The 20,507-nt window shown below is 34.1% G+C and overlaps 1 protein-coding gene across 5 annotated transcripts in view; it reads left to right on the plus strand.

Annotated features, from left to right (window-relative positions):
• LOC148282222 (glutathione synthetase-like) overlaps positions 1–20,507 on the plus strand; it is an 81,683-nt gene that overhangs the window by 34,887 nt on the left and 26,289 nt on the right. For 3 of the 5 annotated variants that reach the window (XM_088225429.1, XM_088225430.1, XM_088225428.1), the window contains one exon: positions 15,589–15,722. The exons of the other annotated variants lie outside the window; for them this stretch is intronic. In XM_088225429.1, the coding sequence (XP_088081555.1) occupies positions 15,589–15,722 (134 nt within the window). The remainder of the gene's footprint in view (positions 1–15,588; positions 15,723–20,507) is intronic. 5 annotated transcript variants of the gene reach the window in all.

A 20,507-nucleotide genomic window follows, 5' to 3' on the forward strand; every position in this document is an offset into this window, starting at 1 on the left:
ATCGAGACAAGATCTGGACTATTTATTTAGTGCTCGTTTAAATCGTTGTAAACTTAAACCAAAAAAGTCCAGATCCTGTCTTGAGTTAACAATACGACAAAGGCGGGTCATTGGAGAATTTAGGCCATAGTTTGTTCTATGCTGATCGATGAACAGTACTTCATTAATAAAAGATAATAAAACTGTAAGTACAATCTTTTAGTCTATCTGTGCATTACACATACCATGTTAGTCTGAAGATTTATCCAACACGAGCGTGAAGTAAGTAACATTCTCACGAGACGATTTTTACGGAACGATATCAACGCGGATAAATATTTAGCAATTTACGTGAAACCTACTAGGCAGGCCAAATAACCCGACGTTTAGTAGGTAACAAACACGACCATACAGTGTAAAGATAATTTATACAAGATTAAATATTGTCTTCAGTGTGACCCTTTTCACACATGCCACGCCAATCCACCCGGCTTAGTAATTTTACCAGGTACATCCTACAAACGCTTACAAACTGTGTCACCTTTGTAGGGTGTACCCGGTAACATACTAAATGCACCCTTGTACAAGCATTACTACTACCCATTCTAGATTACGCTGATGTTTCCATGACTGATTTAAGCTGTCAGCAACTCGATAAACTTGAACGACTTCAGAATACATGCATAAGGTACATTTTTGGTCTTAGGAAATATGACCACATTTCTGATTATCGTAGGCAACTGAAATGGCTCCAAATTAGACAGCGGAGTGACAATCACTCCCTCTCACTTCTGTTCAATGTACTTCATAGTCCTAACGCTCCTATATACCTGCGTGAAAAATTTCAACGCTTATCAGTTCATGGTTTACCTCTTCGTTCTAATTCTCAAGGCACTCTTTTAATACCCATCCACAATTCCTCTTTCTTCTCTAACTCATATAGTGTCCGTGCGGCTCGACTGTGGAATCATCTCCCATCCACCATCAAAGATGTTACTACATTATCTCTGTTTAAATCACGTCTGAAGAAACATCTCCTTTCTCTTCCTTAATCTCTCCTCCTTTCCTCTTTCTTATTTTTTTCCTTTTTCCCATTAAGTAATAGTTTTGATTTAAGGTCATTTATTACGTTTATTTCTATTTTTATATATCTTTAGCTTTTTAATATTTTTTTCTATTGAATATGTTCTGTAACTTGAATTATAAAAATTAAACTTTTATTTTATCGGTTGGTTGGAAGAAATTGCCATTTGGCAATAAGCCCGCCAATGTACAAATAACATTAAGTACAAAAAGTCAAATAAATAAAATTACCGGGCCGAGTGGATTGGCGTGGCATGTGTAAAAATGACCTATAGGTACATTTATACAACAAGTCGAAAAATAATTATATTTGAGTGCAAAGTTATAAGATACATATCGCACCTTTAGAACTAAAACGACTTAACTCAAAAAATCCTTTAAATCAGTTAAGATCATAAAACGACTTAAATGAACACTATCCATATTTCTGCATTTAAAAAAAATGCAACATCCGGGTGGGAATAGGACAATATCGTTACATCGTTTTTTTTACTCAGAGAATTTAGGTTCCGTGCCAGTACTGATGGTTTAACTTAAGCTGGCGCGTTCAGAAAACTCACACTAAAGCTAGGGTTTCCTAGGACAGCGGTGCCCGTATCTTAACGGCCGTAGCGAACGGTGATGCGGTAGGCAGCCGTCGTAGCGGTGAATAGAGAGTGGTTTTATTTTTTAACGGTGTTATCAACACCATTTTTATAGGAAACCACTCTCTAGTAACCGTTGCGACAGCTGTCAACCGCATCACTGTTCACTACGGCCGTTAAAATACGGACACCGGTGTCCTAGGAAACCCTAGCTTAGCGCATTTAAAATCTACAGGATGTTGATTTTAAAAACTGTTGTTTTAAATTTTAACCAAATATGCAATCTTTTTTTAATTCGGTGTTGGATTAGAGGGAGGTGTACATGAAAAAAAATACAATGGATTAAGAAATTGTAATATTAATTTACTAAAATACTTTGTTTCATTATTTTATATTTTTCAATTTATTTTTTAAATATTGCATTTTACTCATTATAGTCCTTCTAAGAACAAGGGTCAATTTAAATTTAAAAACGTAATTTTTTATAGTCATTTACTCTTGAACTAAAATGCGAAGTTGAGTAGATTGTTTTAACAAGATTTATTGTTTATCAATAAGTGTGCATACATATTTTTTCCGATATAAATTGTACTGTGCATTTTAATTTCACTCTATTAATTATTATTATGATGAACACAAAATATTAAATAAAAAACATGCTTGTTTAAAAATAAATACTCGTAAATATATTACATTTTTTAAGTAATTGTTTTTTATTCGCTCTAATCCAAAAGATAATTATTATAACATTAAGATTTTAAAAATCAGTATTCTGTACATTAAAATGTTTTTGTGTACACTCGTACATATTATTATATTTTTACTATTAAGAATCGCAGCGAAATTCAGACGAACGCAGAAGCATCCTGTGTATATTGTATTACCATATCATTAGCAACTAATAAAGCAATAGTTGTCTATGTCACGCTCATAAGCGCGTCTGAGCGCGAGAGAGACAGAGATTATTTTCATAATGCTTATGTCGAGCGATGCCATACCATGGGCTTATTCACGGATACTACACAATGCGTATGTGTCAGTATAGTGCACGCGCCAGCTTATAAAAATCCACCAGTACGGAAGCGGCGCTATTAGTGTTGTGTTTTTATTGCTGTGTGAAGGACGCAACGCAGACAAACATATAGTGACCGAAAGCCGGTTGAATCGATTTTATTCCGATACAAATGACAACTTTACTTTTTTTAAATATTTAATACATTCAGTATTTTTTAAATACAAATTATCGATACAGATACTCAATACAACTCTAAAAATGTCGAAATTTCTAGACTCTGTCTCCAAGTCTCGCCTCAGTCTCCTCTGCCGAAGCACTGCTCTACTCATTTGTCAAATAAATAAGTGGAAGTGTACAAAGTATTTTTAATCAATAAATTTAATTCAAATATAATTTATAATAAAATAACAATGGAATTTCATTACGAATTGTCAATAAATCAACATAAATCGAGACATTTATTTGTTAATTACGAGTATAGTATATTCTGGGCTCCTGTTTTACATGGTTTAGAAATAACACAGTGCAAAGATTGAAACAAATATATTCATTCAATAATGCTCTGTAATACTGTATGTTTATATATTTTTTCGAGCTCCTACACCAGTTGGAGAGTTGACAGAAGAAACTATGTTGATGTTCGATGCGTATTTATTTTATTTTTTGCTACTTTGCTCATTTTTTGTTTAATTTTTTGTTTGTGGCGTATTCTTGGTGTGACGCGGCAGTACAAAGTTGTACTAAACCGCACTCAGATGTCTTCGGCGATGGCGATCCTTGAAGAAAGACGCCTGCGATGGCGCGGTCATGGGATTCGAATGAAGGATAGCCCAATACCGAAAGATATAATGCGCGGAGAGCTTTGTGATGCCAAAAGACCCCACGGTGGTCAGCGATTGCGATTTAAAGATGTCTTGAAATGTGACATGAAGACTTTTTGCATTGACGCTGATTATTGGGAACATCTCGCCAGGGATAGAGACGTGTGGAGAGGAGCCGTAAAGGAGGGAAAAGCGGCACACGACGACCTCTGGCTGGAAAGTTCTTGTCTACAAAAATTTGGACAAACTCAAAACATTATCGATAAATCCACCTGGTCCATGAAGAAGTACAGGAATTGAAAACAAATTTTCAGGCGTTGCCTAGTATGTAGATGATTTTTTTTTTGTAGGAATAACTAAGCTTCTATTTTAAAGGCTTATCAGAAAGTGGGATAGAGGGGATATGGAAGGATGTGATGAAAAATACACCACAACACCCAGACCAACTGAGAAAAAAATCTTTCTTGGATTTTTTTTCTTGCAACTGGTGGGATTCGAACCCGCGACGCCAGTTTCACAGTTGGCCATCTAACCAACTGCGCCACGGCGCCTGTCAATAATTCAACCAGATGAATCTCACCCGCATAAATAAGGATTCAGCTCTTTAGCTTCACACACATCAACAAATAAAAAAATGAAGGAATAAAGATGTTTTAATATGGGCAGAAAGATGAATGTTACACAGCGTGTAAAGTGGCCACTTAAACCATCCAATGACAGGTCATAAGCCGTGTAGATGCCTAGACTTCTATATTACCTTCTCTAAAATTCAAGACTAGTCATGTCAAAAGCAGGCGGCACCGAAGGGCATGTATGACAAGATTAAAGAATGTAGAAGTAGCTAGAAATGAATGCCAGGATGGACGTGTGTGGCGGTTCATTATCTCTGCCTACCCCTACGGAGAAATGACGTGATGGTTGTAGTAAAAGTTATTCTACATGATTTTACGTAGATATTAACCGTGTAAAACAGGAGTCCAGTGTATAACGATTCATTTGAAATAAACGTCTATTCATTGAACACGCTTGTATTTGACCACTGCTAAAATGCCATTAAACTACGATTTTCTAGGAAAGCAGTGCCATTATGTGTAAAAGTTTTTTATTGGGAATAAACACAGCTTACAAAAAGTATCCTTAAGGATGTTAAAATGATTTGGACAATGGGGTTTACATGTTTCTTTTATCACATTTTTAAATAAGCAAAAAATTACGAAGGTAACGGTATTATTATTTTTCCGTGCGACGCACATACGAGTATGTGTATAGAAAAACCGGTCACAATTATTTTATGCGTTTTTAAAGAATTAAACTAGGTATATGAAATACAATATCTGATCATAATGGGCTTTTTTATTAGCTAATAAATTAATCTATAAAATCACAAGCCGATCGGTACTATTCTTATTAAAATCTATTCAGAAATAAGGGAGATATAAAGTATTAAACTCTAGTAATTTGAATGATGCGAAAAACAAACAATTCGTGACGTCATCAAGTGTGACGTCTTCGGATGTTTTGTGACGTCATCAGATTTTTTTTCATCAATGTCTGTGAATTTTCTGGAGTAATGTAGATAGCTTCCTTTTTGTCGTTTGTTTACATTTACGGCGTCCTGTCACTTACCAAACGCTGCGAGTTGTGATTTATAATTTTCATGATAAATTTATTTAATTTAGAAGTGGTTGAAAACCATAAAATAATAAAAGAAATTCAAGATGTAAGATATAATCCGTTTTCGCTTTCATCTGTCAGTTATATTTTATAAAAGTAGATGCTTACATAAATAATGAACGACTTACTGAAATTGAACATGTTAAATACTTAGGACTAACAATAGACAGACAATTAACATGGACAATTCATATCAACAATTTAATTAGCAAAGTGGCGACATTATCGAGTCTTTTTTTAAAAATCAAAAATTTTATTCCAAAAACGGAAAAAATTCTAATGTATGAAGCCTATGTAAAAACTAAAATATGTTATACGCAACTGAGCAGGATATCAAAATGACATAAACAGACTACAAAGACAACAAGATAAAATATTAAAGTTAGTATATGACCTTCCCTATTTAACTGCAACTAGAGAACTTTTTAAACAAACTAAGCAATTAAATATAACTGAACTCTTTCAACTAGAATCATTAAAATTTATCCATAAATTAGCCACTAATGTAATTGTAGACGAAGAACTAAATCTAGTAAAAAATCGTAGTCAACATGGAAATAATACGAGAATATCAGACAAATACCATATACAACTTTCTAAAACAAGATAAGGACAATCAAGACTAATGAACCAGGGACTGAAATTATACAATAAACTACCAGACAAAACTAAACAAAAGACTCAGACAAACTTTTCAAAAGATGTAAAAAATATTATTTTGAGTATAAATGAAAAATGTATATATTATTTTTTGTAAAATGAATGTAATAATCCGTAAGGGTTAATAAATAAATTTTCAAATAAAAAAAAATATATATTTTCATATTTCGTATATTTTTGCATTCCGAGTAATCCAAAAGGCAATTTTTTAGACCCCTTTCATTTTACAATTCGGAAAAAAAAATGGCCCACCCTATTTCACACCTCGCGATGGGCCCAAGATGTATCTTAATCACCTATTTTTATTTTAAGATAGGCTTGCTTGACAAATGCTCTGATGTTTCTTTAACTGGGAATGTTGAAACCGCCACGTATACAACGAAATGCATCAGGGCTGTTACGCCGTAAGCATTTACGGTGCGAAATAGCAGAGACATATATCATCTAAATGAAAGTAAATAGTACATACGAGGGTATTCCACAAAATAAGGTTACAAACATTTAAGTTTGTAAGTGAAAATTCTTGATGGAAGTTCATTGTAATTTATTATATAAATAAAACACGAGTGATACTGTAATCCACAAATTTGGAATATCCACTGTCACTGGATATTCCAAATTTGTGGATTAAAGTATCACTCGTGTTTTATTTATATAATAAATAAGGTCAAGAAAAAAAAAAAGTTTTTGGCCAAAAACCAGAAGCTTTTTTGCGCTTTAGTTGATTTGCAAAAAGCATTTGATCGAGTTGATAGGAAAAAAAATATGGATGGTTCTATCGGAGTATGGAGTGAGTGACAACCTTGTCCGCGCTATTGCTTCTTTGTACAAAGATAGTGTAGCGTGTGTAAGGGTAAATGGGTCATTAACTTCCTGGTTTGACATCCCTAAAGGAGTCAAACAGGGATGTGTAATGTCACCGTGGTTATTCAACATATACATGGATAAATGTATGAAAGAATTGAAAAGTATGGATGTGGGAGCGAAAATGAGTAATCTTATTGTCAGTTGCCTTCTGTACGCCGATGACGCAGTCCTCCTAGCTGACAGCGAAGAGGAACTGCAATCCTTGGTTACAAAGGTTTACGAAGTGTGCAAGGAGAGTGATTTGCTAATGAATGTGCAAAAGTCGAACGTCATGGTCTTTGAAAGAAATGTAACTATGACTGAATGTAAGATTGTAGTAAATGGAGATAGTTTGAAACAGGTCGAAGAATTTGTATATCTGGGTAGTATGTTTACTAGAGATGGAAATATGGACAAGGATATTGAAAGGAGGGTTAGTGCCGGTAACAGAGTTAATGGTGCCTTAAAGTCTGTCGTAGCAAATAAGTGTCTATCGCAAGAGGCTAAATTAGCAGTTCATAATGGAGTTCTGGTACCAACCCTAATGTATGGAAGCGAAGCATGGAGTTGGAAAAAAAGGGACGAAAGTAGACTGAATGCTGTTGAAATGCGATCCCTCAGGCGAATGTGCGGAAAAACAATGTATGATAGGTGCCCTAATGTCGAAATTAGAGCAGAATGCAAGGCTGAGTTAAGCATTATCGACAAAATTAAGAAAGGTCTTTTGCGATGGTTCGGTCATGTGGAGCGAATGAATGATGAATGAACGGCTAAAAAGATTTACGATGCGAATGTGTCTGGTTGTAGAAGTCGAGGAAGGCCGAGAAAGACATGGCATGATCAAGTACAACAAATTCTTGAAAGTGGTCATGTGAAAAGTCGGAATAATCGACGTGCGTGCATGAGAAGATGTATGAATGTGAAGGAAGCAAAGGAAGTGTGCCAGGACAGAGTGGTGTGGCGTTCTATCCTCTCTGCCTACCCCTCCGGGGAAATGGCGTGATGGTTAGTTAGTTAGTTAGTTATAAATAAGGTTACAAAGGCTCCCGAGGCCGCGGGAATTTTTGTTCCATAGTTGGCGCACCTGACATGTAGAGGCGATCCTAAAAGCCAGTTTATTTGGTTTAACGGAGGGTTATCCACAAAATATGGTTACAACATTTATTTAGTATCGAAAAATGCTTGTATTTAATTGAAATTCACAGGATAATTTACAACTATATTAAACTATTTTTCAACGTTATCGCCGTCGAGATCGTGTCATTTCTGTAGTCGGGGCACCATTTTTTGTGTACCAGTGCCATTGAAATCCGCCGCCAGCTGCTTCAGATATGAGAATAAAATGACGTGTGTCCGTACCGTTTTTGTTTTCCAAAATTATTTGTCGTAAATATAAATTGTCGTTAATATGAATACCGTACGTGAGAAGACGGCAGATAAAACTAGGCACTTTTTTGGGGTTTTCGACGGTCCTAGCTTCATAAGAAACAATTTATTAATAAACAAAGCAGTCGAGACAGGCAATGGTCTAAATCTATGGCGTGTAAAAAAATCTTCGCAGTAGTGCCGTAATCCAGCGAGAAAATACGAGACTACGTTTGTGTGAAGAAAAGCCGAACCGCGTGTCTTCTTTACTTCAAAAACAGTTTTTATCTCAGAACGAAGTTAATTTTTTTGCTCCACGCTCTTTCCAACATCGGCAACGTAGTGCAGTGGTCAATACTGGCAAAGTTCATTTTTTAAATCCCTCGATCAAATTAAGTAATCCTCATGTAAAAAATTGCTTTGGTAATGTTCGAAACATAATGTTAAGTTATTCTGAAATAAAATGTTGATATTGTTGTATTTTACATAGGACTCTATTTATGACATTTCACAGTAAAATTAATTTTAAATTATTTTATAAGTTTAGCGTGTAAGTATGTTATACATAAATATATTATTTTCATATTACTTTAAAGTATTTCCTCTGCTTAGTTGGAACCTAATTTGGCTTTATTATGGCAACACTTAAACCCTTCTGCACATTTAATTCTCAATTTGAAATGCTACTCAATTTTTCAAAAACACCTGTCAAACAAAAGAACGCTATGTTTTCATCTGACGGCCATTTTAAATTATTTTTAATTAATAAATGCAAAATATTTTACTACTTTATTTTGTTTTGGTGTGTGTTATAATTTATGCTTCTTGCACTATTATTTTTAGTTCTAATGCTTGTTTTAAAATAATATTGTAAATATTATGTATTAATTATTTGACTGCTGGCTTTGCTTTCAATTTCTGCTTTGATTGCATTTTTTTCTTTGATTATTTATTTTTTTCTTGTTTTTCTACCTATGTTTTTATCATACAATTATGAATAGTTTAGAAATCGCATACACGCATCAATCTGAAGGCGACTAAACTACTCTTAAAGGAGTAGGTTTACGTTTTGACCCATTAGTTTCTTTGTAGACGTCGCTCAGTACGCAACACCCGATGTGAATTCAACGATGCTGTGTTGTGTCATTTTAAAGTGTAGAAATACTGCTGGGATCTTAAAGAAACAGTACGGGATCACATTTCATGTGTAAGTAGCAAATGCATGTGGAGGTAGCAAATGCATTACTTAAAAATTTAATTAAATTTCCATATGTCAGATTGTCAAAGAAAACAAAATGGACATTTTGTTAGTAGTGTTGTCAGGGTAGTCGAATTTTTGACGCTACTTTGCTCATCTAATAAGAGTACTAATGAAAATTAGACCTCTTGGATTAAACAACGCCGTGGGGGACATTTGACCGAAATTATGTTAAAAACATCAAATATTATTTAACATGACATAAACATATTAGTTTTATGTAAAATAAAATTTGTTTTAATTTTTAAGTTCAAAGTGTGTCAATCAATGTTTCTTCGTTTACATTAAACTTTTAGAGAACTTAACAAATTGCTTTTTTAAAAATATCATTTGTGTTATGATTATATTTTTCGCGATCTGACAACATTACGCGGTGACTTCACGCATGCGCGTGGCGAAAGTAGGTCAAAGTGTGGGGTTTTTGGACACAGTCCGATGTATTCAAATATGATTCTACGCTCCTTCTGGACTATTCTTAATTCTATGGTTTTTATATGTCCCCTTCGAACGTCGCGACTTTAGTATTTTTTTAAAAAATACTTGTGATTTTTGTGATTCCAGCCGTATTTTTATATATTTAACTATATTGTGAAACTAGTTTAGTACAATGATTGAATGAATGAAAAAAAAATAATAGCTACATCATAGAATTATAATAGTCAAGAAACAGCGTACGCACATCAAATTGAAACTACTCATAAACGAGTTGTTTTATATTTTTGGCTAATGCCATGTCATGCCACTAATGTTACTCTGTAGACGTCGCTATTACGCAACTGCCGATTTAAATTCTAGTATGCCGTATTGTGTCGTTTGTAAGTGTCAAAATACTGCTGGAATTTAAAGAGAATAGGGTTAGATCACATTTCAAGTGTAAGTAGCGAATTCACAAATAATGTTATTTAAGAATTCGATTATTTTACCGTCTGTCAGATTGTTCAATAAAACAAGGTAGTCATTTTGTTAGTATTCGGTAGTCGATTTTTTTTACCCACCCTTCTGTTAATAAATCTTAGTACCGTATTTAACGGTTTGAATTTATAAACATATTACAATGGGTGTTGTAGTGTATTTTTCGTTACCTCCTTCCATATCCCCTCTATCCCACCTGCTGACAAGCCTCAATATAGAGGCTTAGCGGGTTATTCCTTTTAAAAAAAAAAAAAAAAAAAAAAACAGAGATGAAGAACATTTAAGAGAAGGTAATATAGAAGTCAAATGTTCTTCATCTGTGTTGTAATATATTAATATAAACAGCTCCCCAGGGAGTTGAATCTAGTCCTTGTCTACAAAAATTTTGACAAACTCAAAATATTCGTAAATCCACCTGGTCCATGAAGAAGTATAGACATTGAAAAAATAACATTTTCAGGCGTTGCCTAGTATGTAGGTGAAATAATTCAATTAGATGAATCTCACCCGCATAAATAAAGGTTTCAGCTCTTTAACTTCACAAACATCAACAGATGAAAGAATTGAAGGAATATAAATGTTCAAATATGGGCATAATGTTGAATGTTACAAAGTGTGTAAAGTGGCCACTTAAACTAGCCATTGACAGGTCATAAGCCCCGTAGATGCCTAGACTTCTATATTACCTTTTCTTAAATGTTCCTTATCTCTGTTGTAATATGTTAATATAAACAGCTCCCCAGGGAGTTGAATCCAGTTCTTGTCGATTGTCGACAAATGATTATTAAATGTTTTTTTTTACGTTTGCTTAATAAAACTACCAGTTTTTTTTTTATAATCCAGTCAGTAAAATATTTTTGTAGTAAAACATAACCTAACATTACAAAAAATGTCTTGTATTTGTGTTATCATAATATATTGTTTGCGGTCTGGTAACATTACGCGGCCACTACACGCATGCGCGCAAGCGGGATGTCAGACTTTGGGACACAGTGCGATGTATGCAAACATGATTCTACGCGCCTTTTGGCATATTATAATTCTATATAACAGATATTATGAAATATTGTTTTGTGTTTTTTGACAACACTATGATTTTTTCAAAAATTTAAATGCTTGAAATCCCTTCTAATTGTTTTACAAAATCTGTGGATTTTTTGAAATGCTTGTTTATAATTGGCAAACTAATTTATGAATCTTAGCAACAATGGTACGGTATTTAAAGTGTGAAATATTTTTTCGCAAATTTACGAGAGGTTTTGTCTTACGTTTAAATATATCTTTATATATATAATTCTTCTGTCCGTGTGATGTCACTGAACTTCTAGACGGCTTAACCGATTTACGTGCGGTTTTCAGCGAAATGTAGATCTTTGCGCTGCGCGTGTTCTACCTACCAGGGTTGCATTCGACGATAATGGATATACAAAAAAAAATAGAAGGATGTTGTTTTTTTGTGTATAACAAAAGTTTTTTTTTAAGTTTACAAACAACATTCGCTTGTTATGGATCCCAATCAGATTCTAACATTTCATTCTAATTTCTTCCCTAAAAATAAAAAAAAATCGTATTCATGAATAAAGTGCTCCCCTGTTGGTGAGAAGAGCCGAGTTTGACATTTGCAATTTGCATTTGTTCTTAATCTCTGTTGTAATATGTTAACATATATTTACATTAACATTTCCCATTGCGTAAAAGTAAAAAAATATCTTATGTACATAATGGGAAGTGACGTCTTACGATAATTTGTTTTATTTTTAATTTGTGAATATTTTCAGCGTAACGTATAAATGACAAAAAAAAACGTGTTTTTATATTACTTTTAGCGGTTTTCTTATTCAAAAAGTTTCAATGTTGCTTTACCTAATATGCACTGAAACGGGCGATAAAAAAGTCTTATTGTTTTTGTTTTAATTAAGTGAAAGGTTATAAATTTTAGTAGCAATTAAAAGTACAGGTAAACGTCGTTTTACGCCGGAGTGCCGTTCCGAGAGACACCGGCGTAAAAAAAATCGGCGTAAAATGAACACAAAAATAATGGAAGATAAAAGGTTAGGTTCCGTGTCAAAATTCTAAGACCAATCTAACATGTTAATTGAATACGTTTATCATATTATATATTCAGAATAAATTATGAATGTATTTAATAAATACAGTTTAAATTCGTTTACAAAATAAATAATTAATTGTTCATAATAATCCACCTTCCATGGAATCATTTCTCTACAATACCGCAGAGTGTGTGCGGACCAACTACCGCTTTACAAAATTATGACAGGAATGGTTGACTGTACAGAGCTGCTTGGTTTAATAACAATACGTGTGCCAGCCAGGACTTGTAGACGGTACCACCTGTTTCATGTACCAATAAGTAAAACATCGTATGTTAAAAATGCTTTTTTTCGTAGGACTTTTTCAATGTACAATACAAAATTTAAAAATATAGATTACACAAACATCACTCTGTCAGATTTAAAATTTACACTAAAAATGCATTATGTAACTAAGTAGACATTATAATAATAAATATGTACATCTCCCTTCCCCTCCTTATCCTCTCTTCAAGCATTCTTTTCCTAATCCCGCCCAATTTACATTAACGTTCTTAAAATAAATATAAAAAAATATTTGATTATTGAGTACATGAAAATAACATTTTTATATGCATAAATTGTATGTATTTATTTGATATGTAATATATTTTCTTTACTAACTTTGTATTCTATGTGGAAATCTGTTATTAGTTCTGAATTTATACACAATATCTGTTTGTTTATTAAAAATATGTATGTAGAATTGTTGATTTCCCAAATAAAATCAAATAAAATACACAAACTAAAACACTAACTCACCAGTTCGTCGGTACTAAATTAAATTCTCACACTTTTTTTAAAAAAGCATCCAATAATCGGGTTGTGGTCCCGTGGCTAGTGTTGCGGACTCAAGGATCAGAGGTCCGAGGTTCGAACCCCACTCTACCCCAACTTGATTTCCATTTTCTAATAGTGAGTTATTTACAACTCGTTCCAAACTCGCCACCAAAATTTAAATATTTTGGTAAATTCTAAGAACGCTAATATTTATTTTTTATTTTTAAAAAATCGTTTGCTTTGATTGTTGCTTCCTTTCTTGCTGAACCATAGAATAAACTGCAAATATTTTAATATTCTTTTAATTTTAATAGTATAAAAAATAATAAAAAAATATTTATTCATTTACACTCTTTATCAAAATACAATTCCATGTTCACTTTGCCCAGCTAACAACGGTACATACCCCGTTCCAAGCTAGGCAATTACATTTTAATATATTATAATAGTTAACAAATTAATATAGAGCACAGACAAACAAAATATATACTTATTCGTATACACATTTTGATACATATACATATAATCATACCTTTTTATTTTTCTTAAACACAAAACGAAAACTAACTCGGAAACAATTTCACACACACAATAGGCTGCTCGCGTACACGGTAATATAATAAAACAACGTGTAAAAGTGTGTCTGCTATTGGAATCGCGGCGCCTATTGTCGTCTGGTGTCAGCCGAACCGGGGAATCCCACGCCGCGCGCCGACACCAACCGGCGTAGTTGTAAATCGGCGTAAATCAAACCGGCGCAAAACGAAGTTTACCTGTATTTAATTTTCCAACATCTCAGTTAACATTTCAGTTTGTATTTTGTCATATTGATTGTCCTGAAGCCCGACTGGTGTGGTTCTTACCCCTTTTCAGTGTAACATTTGTATCACCAATATATCGCATAACCTATCTTATCTATCTGACTGCTTCCAATGTAGGCATAGCTAATCTGATGAAAGGTCAGATATTAGAGAGACCACTTTGCATCATTTTAACAAAATCAATATTTCCGATGATTAATCTTCTAATTTGATATGGATAGTTATGTACATATGGAATACAATGATTGAAATCTCAAATTATTGTTTTTCCAATCTTATAAATATATGCAGGAACTTACTTAAAAACTGGCGAAAATGCCTTTTCTATCATGCTCCGTGCGCCTGTTACAGACATGTTATTAAAAATATTTTTACTATCCCAGATAAAATAAGTTAAACAATACTATAAATGCATTCAAATCAAAAAAATAACAAATTTACCGTGATTCAATTGAACTTTGGGAATATTTCAAAACGCTAGAGTCGCTTTTCTCCATACAGGTCAATATTAAAGTTTTGGCATACGGTCGGCGGCGGCTCCCGAAATAATTCTAACAATATATTAATTTATTTGATAGTTTGGAGAAATATTTTTAGCAGGACGCACGTCGATTTGAATTATAAAATATAAGGCGGAATATGGAACTGTGTATTTATTTAATTGACGGACTTATGCAGTCCATTCTAACGATGGTAAATACATTTTTTTATAATAAATACAGGCACTAATAAAATAAAATACAACTAACTAAAATGAAGCTAGGACAAAAAAAATATAATTACTACCTCAAGACAAGATCCGGTCTATCTTAGTGACTTTTTAAATCCAAAAAGACTTACACCAAAAAAGTCCAGATCTTGTCTCGAGTTTACAATACGACACAATCGGGACATTGGTGCATGCAAGCCATAGTTTGTGCTGTGTTGATCAAGGAACAGCGCATTATTATTTCGCAACCGGCAGATCGGAACATTGAATGCCACTTGTTCCAGTAACGATGGCACATCAATTAAGTCATTCAGCAAATTAAACATAAATATGGAGTCAATGTTATTTCTACGTTTTGGTAGATTGGTAGACTTGATATTTTGAACATTAACTCCATTTCTCCGTAAGTGTAGTCTCCCTTCTCGAGGCTAATCATCCATGCTACTTTTGCGACCCCCCACAAGAGTTTACAAGAAAGGCCCCAACTGGTAATACCGTACCTAATAATTGGTTCTGCTTATGATTGATAAATAAGTCTTAATGTTTTTATTGGTACAAAATATTTGATTCTAAACATGCCGCCTATAACTGTCCTTAATCTTTTACACAATTTGGTAATATGTTTATCCCATTTTTAAAAAATATCAATAGTTATGCCCAAATACACATATTCATCAACTACACCAATTTTTTCACAGTTAAATCGGCAATAAATACGTGTGTTATTACTTCGAATTATTTGAAAAGACTTAAGTAGATGTAATTTTAAAACGTTATATTTGTTCCTGACCAGAGCCGGAGCGCCGCTCCGCTCAGATAAAAAGTGCCGGAGCGCCGCTCCGGTGCGCTCCGGCCCGACGACACCGCTGCTTGTGATGCCAAGCGTACCTATTATGAGCAAAATTTGGAGAGATTCAGTGAAGAGCCGTGGATGAATCCGCGCTCGCGTGCAGATAATCTCTTTATCTTCGTCGTGGTAATTATGTTGCAGCCGAAGAGTTTGGGTCTACTCCGCTCGGACTACTTGCTCCATACTGCCTCGGGCGGTCACATGAAACAAGTGGAGATCAACACCATCGCGTCGAGCTTCGGAGCCATCGCTACGATCGTTCCGTCTCTACATAGGTACACCACACGCTTCCTACTATAGACCCACTAAACAACTCCACCCACTGGCATTTTTTGACTTAACACTATGTAGCTTTATAGATCATAGAGAATCGTTGAAAATTGAACAGAAGGCTGTCTGAAAGCTCATTTAAAACAGTACAGTAGCGGCTGTAAGCTGATGTGCATACAGTTCACTTTATTTAGATAATAAATACACTAGGTAACTAGGTGGCTATACAAATGTACCACATCGCACTTGAGAAACTAGGTTCGTACACATATCAACGGTCAAAAGGCTAAATCACTGATGTGCTGAAGAGTCGATAAAACATTTTAACTTAAAATTTAGGCTAACATTTATTATTTTAAATCACTTTCTGAAGATTGTATGAGGTGTTTACCATAGAATTATAATGTCCAGAAACCGCGTACGCGCATCAAACTGAAGCCGACAAAACTACTTTACGTTTTGGCCATTAATTACTCTGTAGACGTCGCTTAGTACGCAACTGCTGATTAAAATTCAATTACGCCATTGTGTGTCGTCTGCAAGTGTGAAAATACTGCTGGGATTAAAAGGGAACTGGGTGGGATCACGTAGCGAATTCAAAAATAATATCATCTAAGAATTCGATTATTTTTCTGTCCGTCAGATTGTTAAATAAAAAAAGGCGGACATTTTGTTTGTATTGCCAGGGTAGTCGAATTCTGTACCCGGCTTTCCGTAAATAAGCATCAGTATAATATTAAAGGGTATTAATTTACTTAATTACTAAATTATTATTTCATATTTTTTTACGTTTGCCTAACAAAACCAGGTTTTTTTATAATCCAGTTTGAAAAATAGTTTTTGCTTTGTAGAGCAGATGACAATTTCTTTCGAATGACGTACAACCATCGCCATATTTTTTAACTTTAGGTACTCATTTTTAAATTTAAAAAAAAACGGACACAACTTACGCTAACACCTAATACAATTAATTTAAAAAAGACCATTGTGTGGTAGAAAATTGCATTTATTTTACGAATGTCGTACAAGAGAGTTGTTGACGTTCAGATGCACACTGAGATTTTCCGTGTTATTATACCGCGTGTAGTTTGCACTCTTTTCTTTTCTTATTCATCGTAACTGTAATGCGATCCGAAACGTTGGAAAAGAGTGCGAACGATACGCGGCATAATAACTGAGAATTACTTATTGTGTGGCAAATTTTACATGCAACTTGTATTGGCTCATACGACGCAGCTCAAAATTCTGAGAAAAATGGCGTATTTCTGAGGCGCATCAGTCACGTAACCTTTTCACCGTAATTTTTTTTCTTTATAAGTTTAAATTTAGTATAATATAAACTTACTAAATAATAATTTTGTTACTACTGTAAACACGAAAAATGTTCTCTTTTTGATATTCTTGTAATTTTTTATACTTTTAGCCTTAATACAAATAACTTGCGACTTTTCAAATTTGTTTTCTTTAAGAAAGTTATTGATTTTGGCATTTGATGTTGAAAATCTTAAAAACTAGCGCATTACGCATCAATTGTTTTTGCTTTTTATTGATATCAAATTCCATTCTTGTCTTCTCTTCGTTTTTTTTTGTTATACAATTATACTTATTTTCACTACTATTCGAATGGCCCTGTTACTAAGCATTTACAACACTAGTATCTAGAGTAATTATAGTCCTTAAAATGTAACATTATTAGAATGACAGTTGTCAGAAAAAGTGACGACATAACTTTGTAGTAACGTCAAAGGAGTTATTTATATTGACACACGAAAAACCATTTGTATCTGGCGTGTTACTTTATTTTTTCAATACAATGCTTAAACATAAATCGACATTTATATATAAAATCAGCTTTAAAACTAAAATAAAACCAATTATTAACGGCGTTCTTACAAGGTTACATTATTTTGCAAAAACGTTAGAGATGGGACAAATTGATCAATGTAAATTGATCGAATAAAAAAATAATTCATTTGATGTTGTTCATGAAAAAAGTATAAATGTCTCATTTTTTGGTGAATAATTGTGTTAAATACACTAAAATAGGCTTGTTTTTGCGTTTTTTATGTCAATTTTCGGAAACAGAGTTTCATGATGGCATGAAACAACTAATAAAATCGATTTGATCAGCGATCAGTAATTTTCCATCACTAATGAAATTAGTTTGACAGCTTTCATTCTAATCAAGCTATATTTTAAGGACCAGCGTTCCATCTACAAATACCATTCACACTCAAATAGCGAACACATTCCGATTACTCCTTTACAATTAAGACATCAAAAATATAAATCAAAATTCTCAAAAGAAACATGTCCTCATTTTTATTTAGTATTAGAAGAATTTCTTTTCACGTTTGTGCAATTTTGTATTAAGATAATCACCTTTGTTCTAGATACATACTTTGTGAACCTGCACTTGTGAAAGCACGACTGTTTTAAATTTGATGTTCTCACCATTTTCTACTCTATTCGTATTTGTTCTACTCTTTGATTTTACTGTTTTTATTGTATATGTTGGCTGCGCTTATTCTGGCTGATATGACACTACTATATATTGTATTGTTCTTGCCCTTCTGAATGCCCCTAAAAATCAACCTTTAAAGCATTGTAAATTAATTTCTGTGGTTCTTTTATACAAAAAAATACATTATACCGATGATCCCTAAGAAAAGACATGTAATAAATTATTGCATAATAAATTTACGGTTTCCTTACAAAGCGGTGTCGTTATCTAGTAGTCTTCATATGCTATGATGCAATAGTTGTAACAAGACGGCCGTCTTAACTTCCGAGTAGAGGTGTGTAGCTCGCGAACGACCCAGTCGTATGACTGGGTCGTTCGCGAGCTATTCGCCTTGTCAGTATTGACAAGGTTGGAAACATCGAACTAGAGATACGTTTCTCTCAGTTAGTTCGCGAACGAAAAGAGCGCCGAACTAAATGGATCTGTGTCATTCGCGTCTTTTATATATTCGTGTATTTTGGATCTCTAACCCCTTTAGTTCATTCATTGAACGAGATTGTTTCCTTATCTCTGTAGTTAGTAGGTAGATTAGGTATCTATATATACGCTCTATATCTAAAGTAGGTACCTTAATGCCTATACTGGCTGCTTTGTTCTTTTCTTTATCGCTCGCGCGCCGTGTCGGTACCGGCCGGGAAAGGAATGGCACTTGAAATTTAATTGACATTAATTATGAAATATCACTATAAAAATGCTATTTTATGAATTATTATTTACGTTGAGATGAAAACATTAGGTATTCATATTTCATCAATGCCCTCAAATGTGAACTAGAGGTTATTTTGTTCGCTCGAGTTTATTATATATTTTTCTGTTTAATATAAATATTTAAAGAGACACTTTTATTAATTTACTTATTCATTACAAAAACATTCATATTTACTAACCTTTTATGGCTTTTTAAGCTGTTCTAGTGTTAAGCCATTCTAATTAACGTAAAAAAATATAAAGTAACTTAAAATAATAGTGATTAAAATATAACAGTTACAGAATAATAATCTAATCGGAAAATACAACATTAAAAAATAATTTCAAATGAAACATAAACCTTGCATGAAATATAATTTCTGTGTTAATTTGTTCCATAAAAAAACCTTATAGTACTAACGTCTGTTTGCCAATAAAATAATTTATCTGTTTTCTACAGGTTTTTGATATTATAATATCTAAAGAACAATATTATAAAATCTTTAAAGAAAATCATGCTGACCATCCAGCCAAAGGTTTAGAATCATTTGTTTCGTTCACCGCTCGTGCGCATTCGGCTCAAGCAAACAAAAGAACGAAACGAACTAAAGACACGAAAGATACGAAGACACAAATGATACGAAGATGCGAAAGATGCGGATATACGATGATCTAAATGAGCCGAATGAGCAAAACATTCATTCGTTCAGTTAGGCTACTTAAAAGATTCGGTCACTTTAGTGATGCAGATGAAGTTATACGTATCCTCTCGGTGACAGCGTCTTAACCTCGCCTACTTCTGAGTTGTTTGAAAATCAAGCTACTGAGTGTGAATTTCAAAAGTTTCATTATTTCGTTACAAAATCAATCAAAATTTCGTCATTTTTGACAGTGCAAATCACGTTTGCACTCGTGTACAGCTAAATATGACGGCCGTTCTTCAAATGACGACATCGCTGCCTGACATTCGCTCACAATCAACGCTCTCTAGGAAGCTTGCGCTACATGGCAGCAGCTAGATGACGCCACCGCTCTCTTATAGCCCCGCCACACTATGCTCCGTGTGCTGCTCATCACTTTGCTCTTCGCGCTGCCGCCCTCTCGCCCGATGTTGCCCTCTCTACCCACACACCGCTTTACTCGCGCAATTAATTGCGACGCTCCGCACTTGTCATTTGTCTTTCTATGCAATGGACGATGAAACTGTGGCAGCGTGCGCGCTATGCATTTAGTATAGCGAATTATATTAATGTCATACAAAGAAATGTACATCATTCAAAAATGACGCGTGCGCCTTGTGTGAGCGCTCGATGCGTACTGCGACCGTGCGATTATGTGGCCAGCCACTCGCGCTCATATTGCCGGTCCTTTGACTCGCGCTCAAAAAGCCGACAAAATAGAGAGCGGTGGGCACGACGAGGAGCATAACGTGCAGCATGACGAGTAATGTTGCCGCACTACGTCTCTGCCTCTTTTTCTCGCTACCTTCCATGCCACTCGTCGAGTGTGTGGCAGGCCCATTAGGAAATCACAGCTTAACAGTTTAAACCCAAGTCTGTTTTTTCTAAGTTTGGGACCA

This window comes from Micrasema longulum, unplaced genomic scaffold (assembly GCF_059751315.1).
Source record: "Micrasema longulum isolate JH-2025_06_02 unplaced genomic scaffold, ASM5975131v1 h1tg000359l, whole genome shotgun sequence".
Classification (NCBI taxonomy): Eukaryota; Metazoa; Arthropoda; class Insecta; order Trichoptera; family Brachycentridae; genus Micrasema; species Micrasema longulum.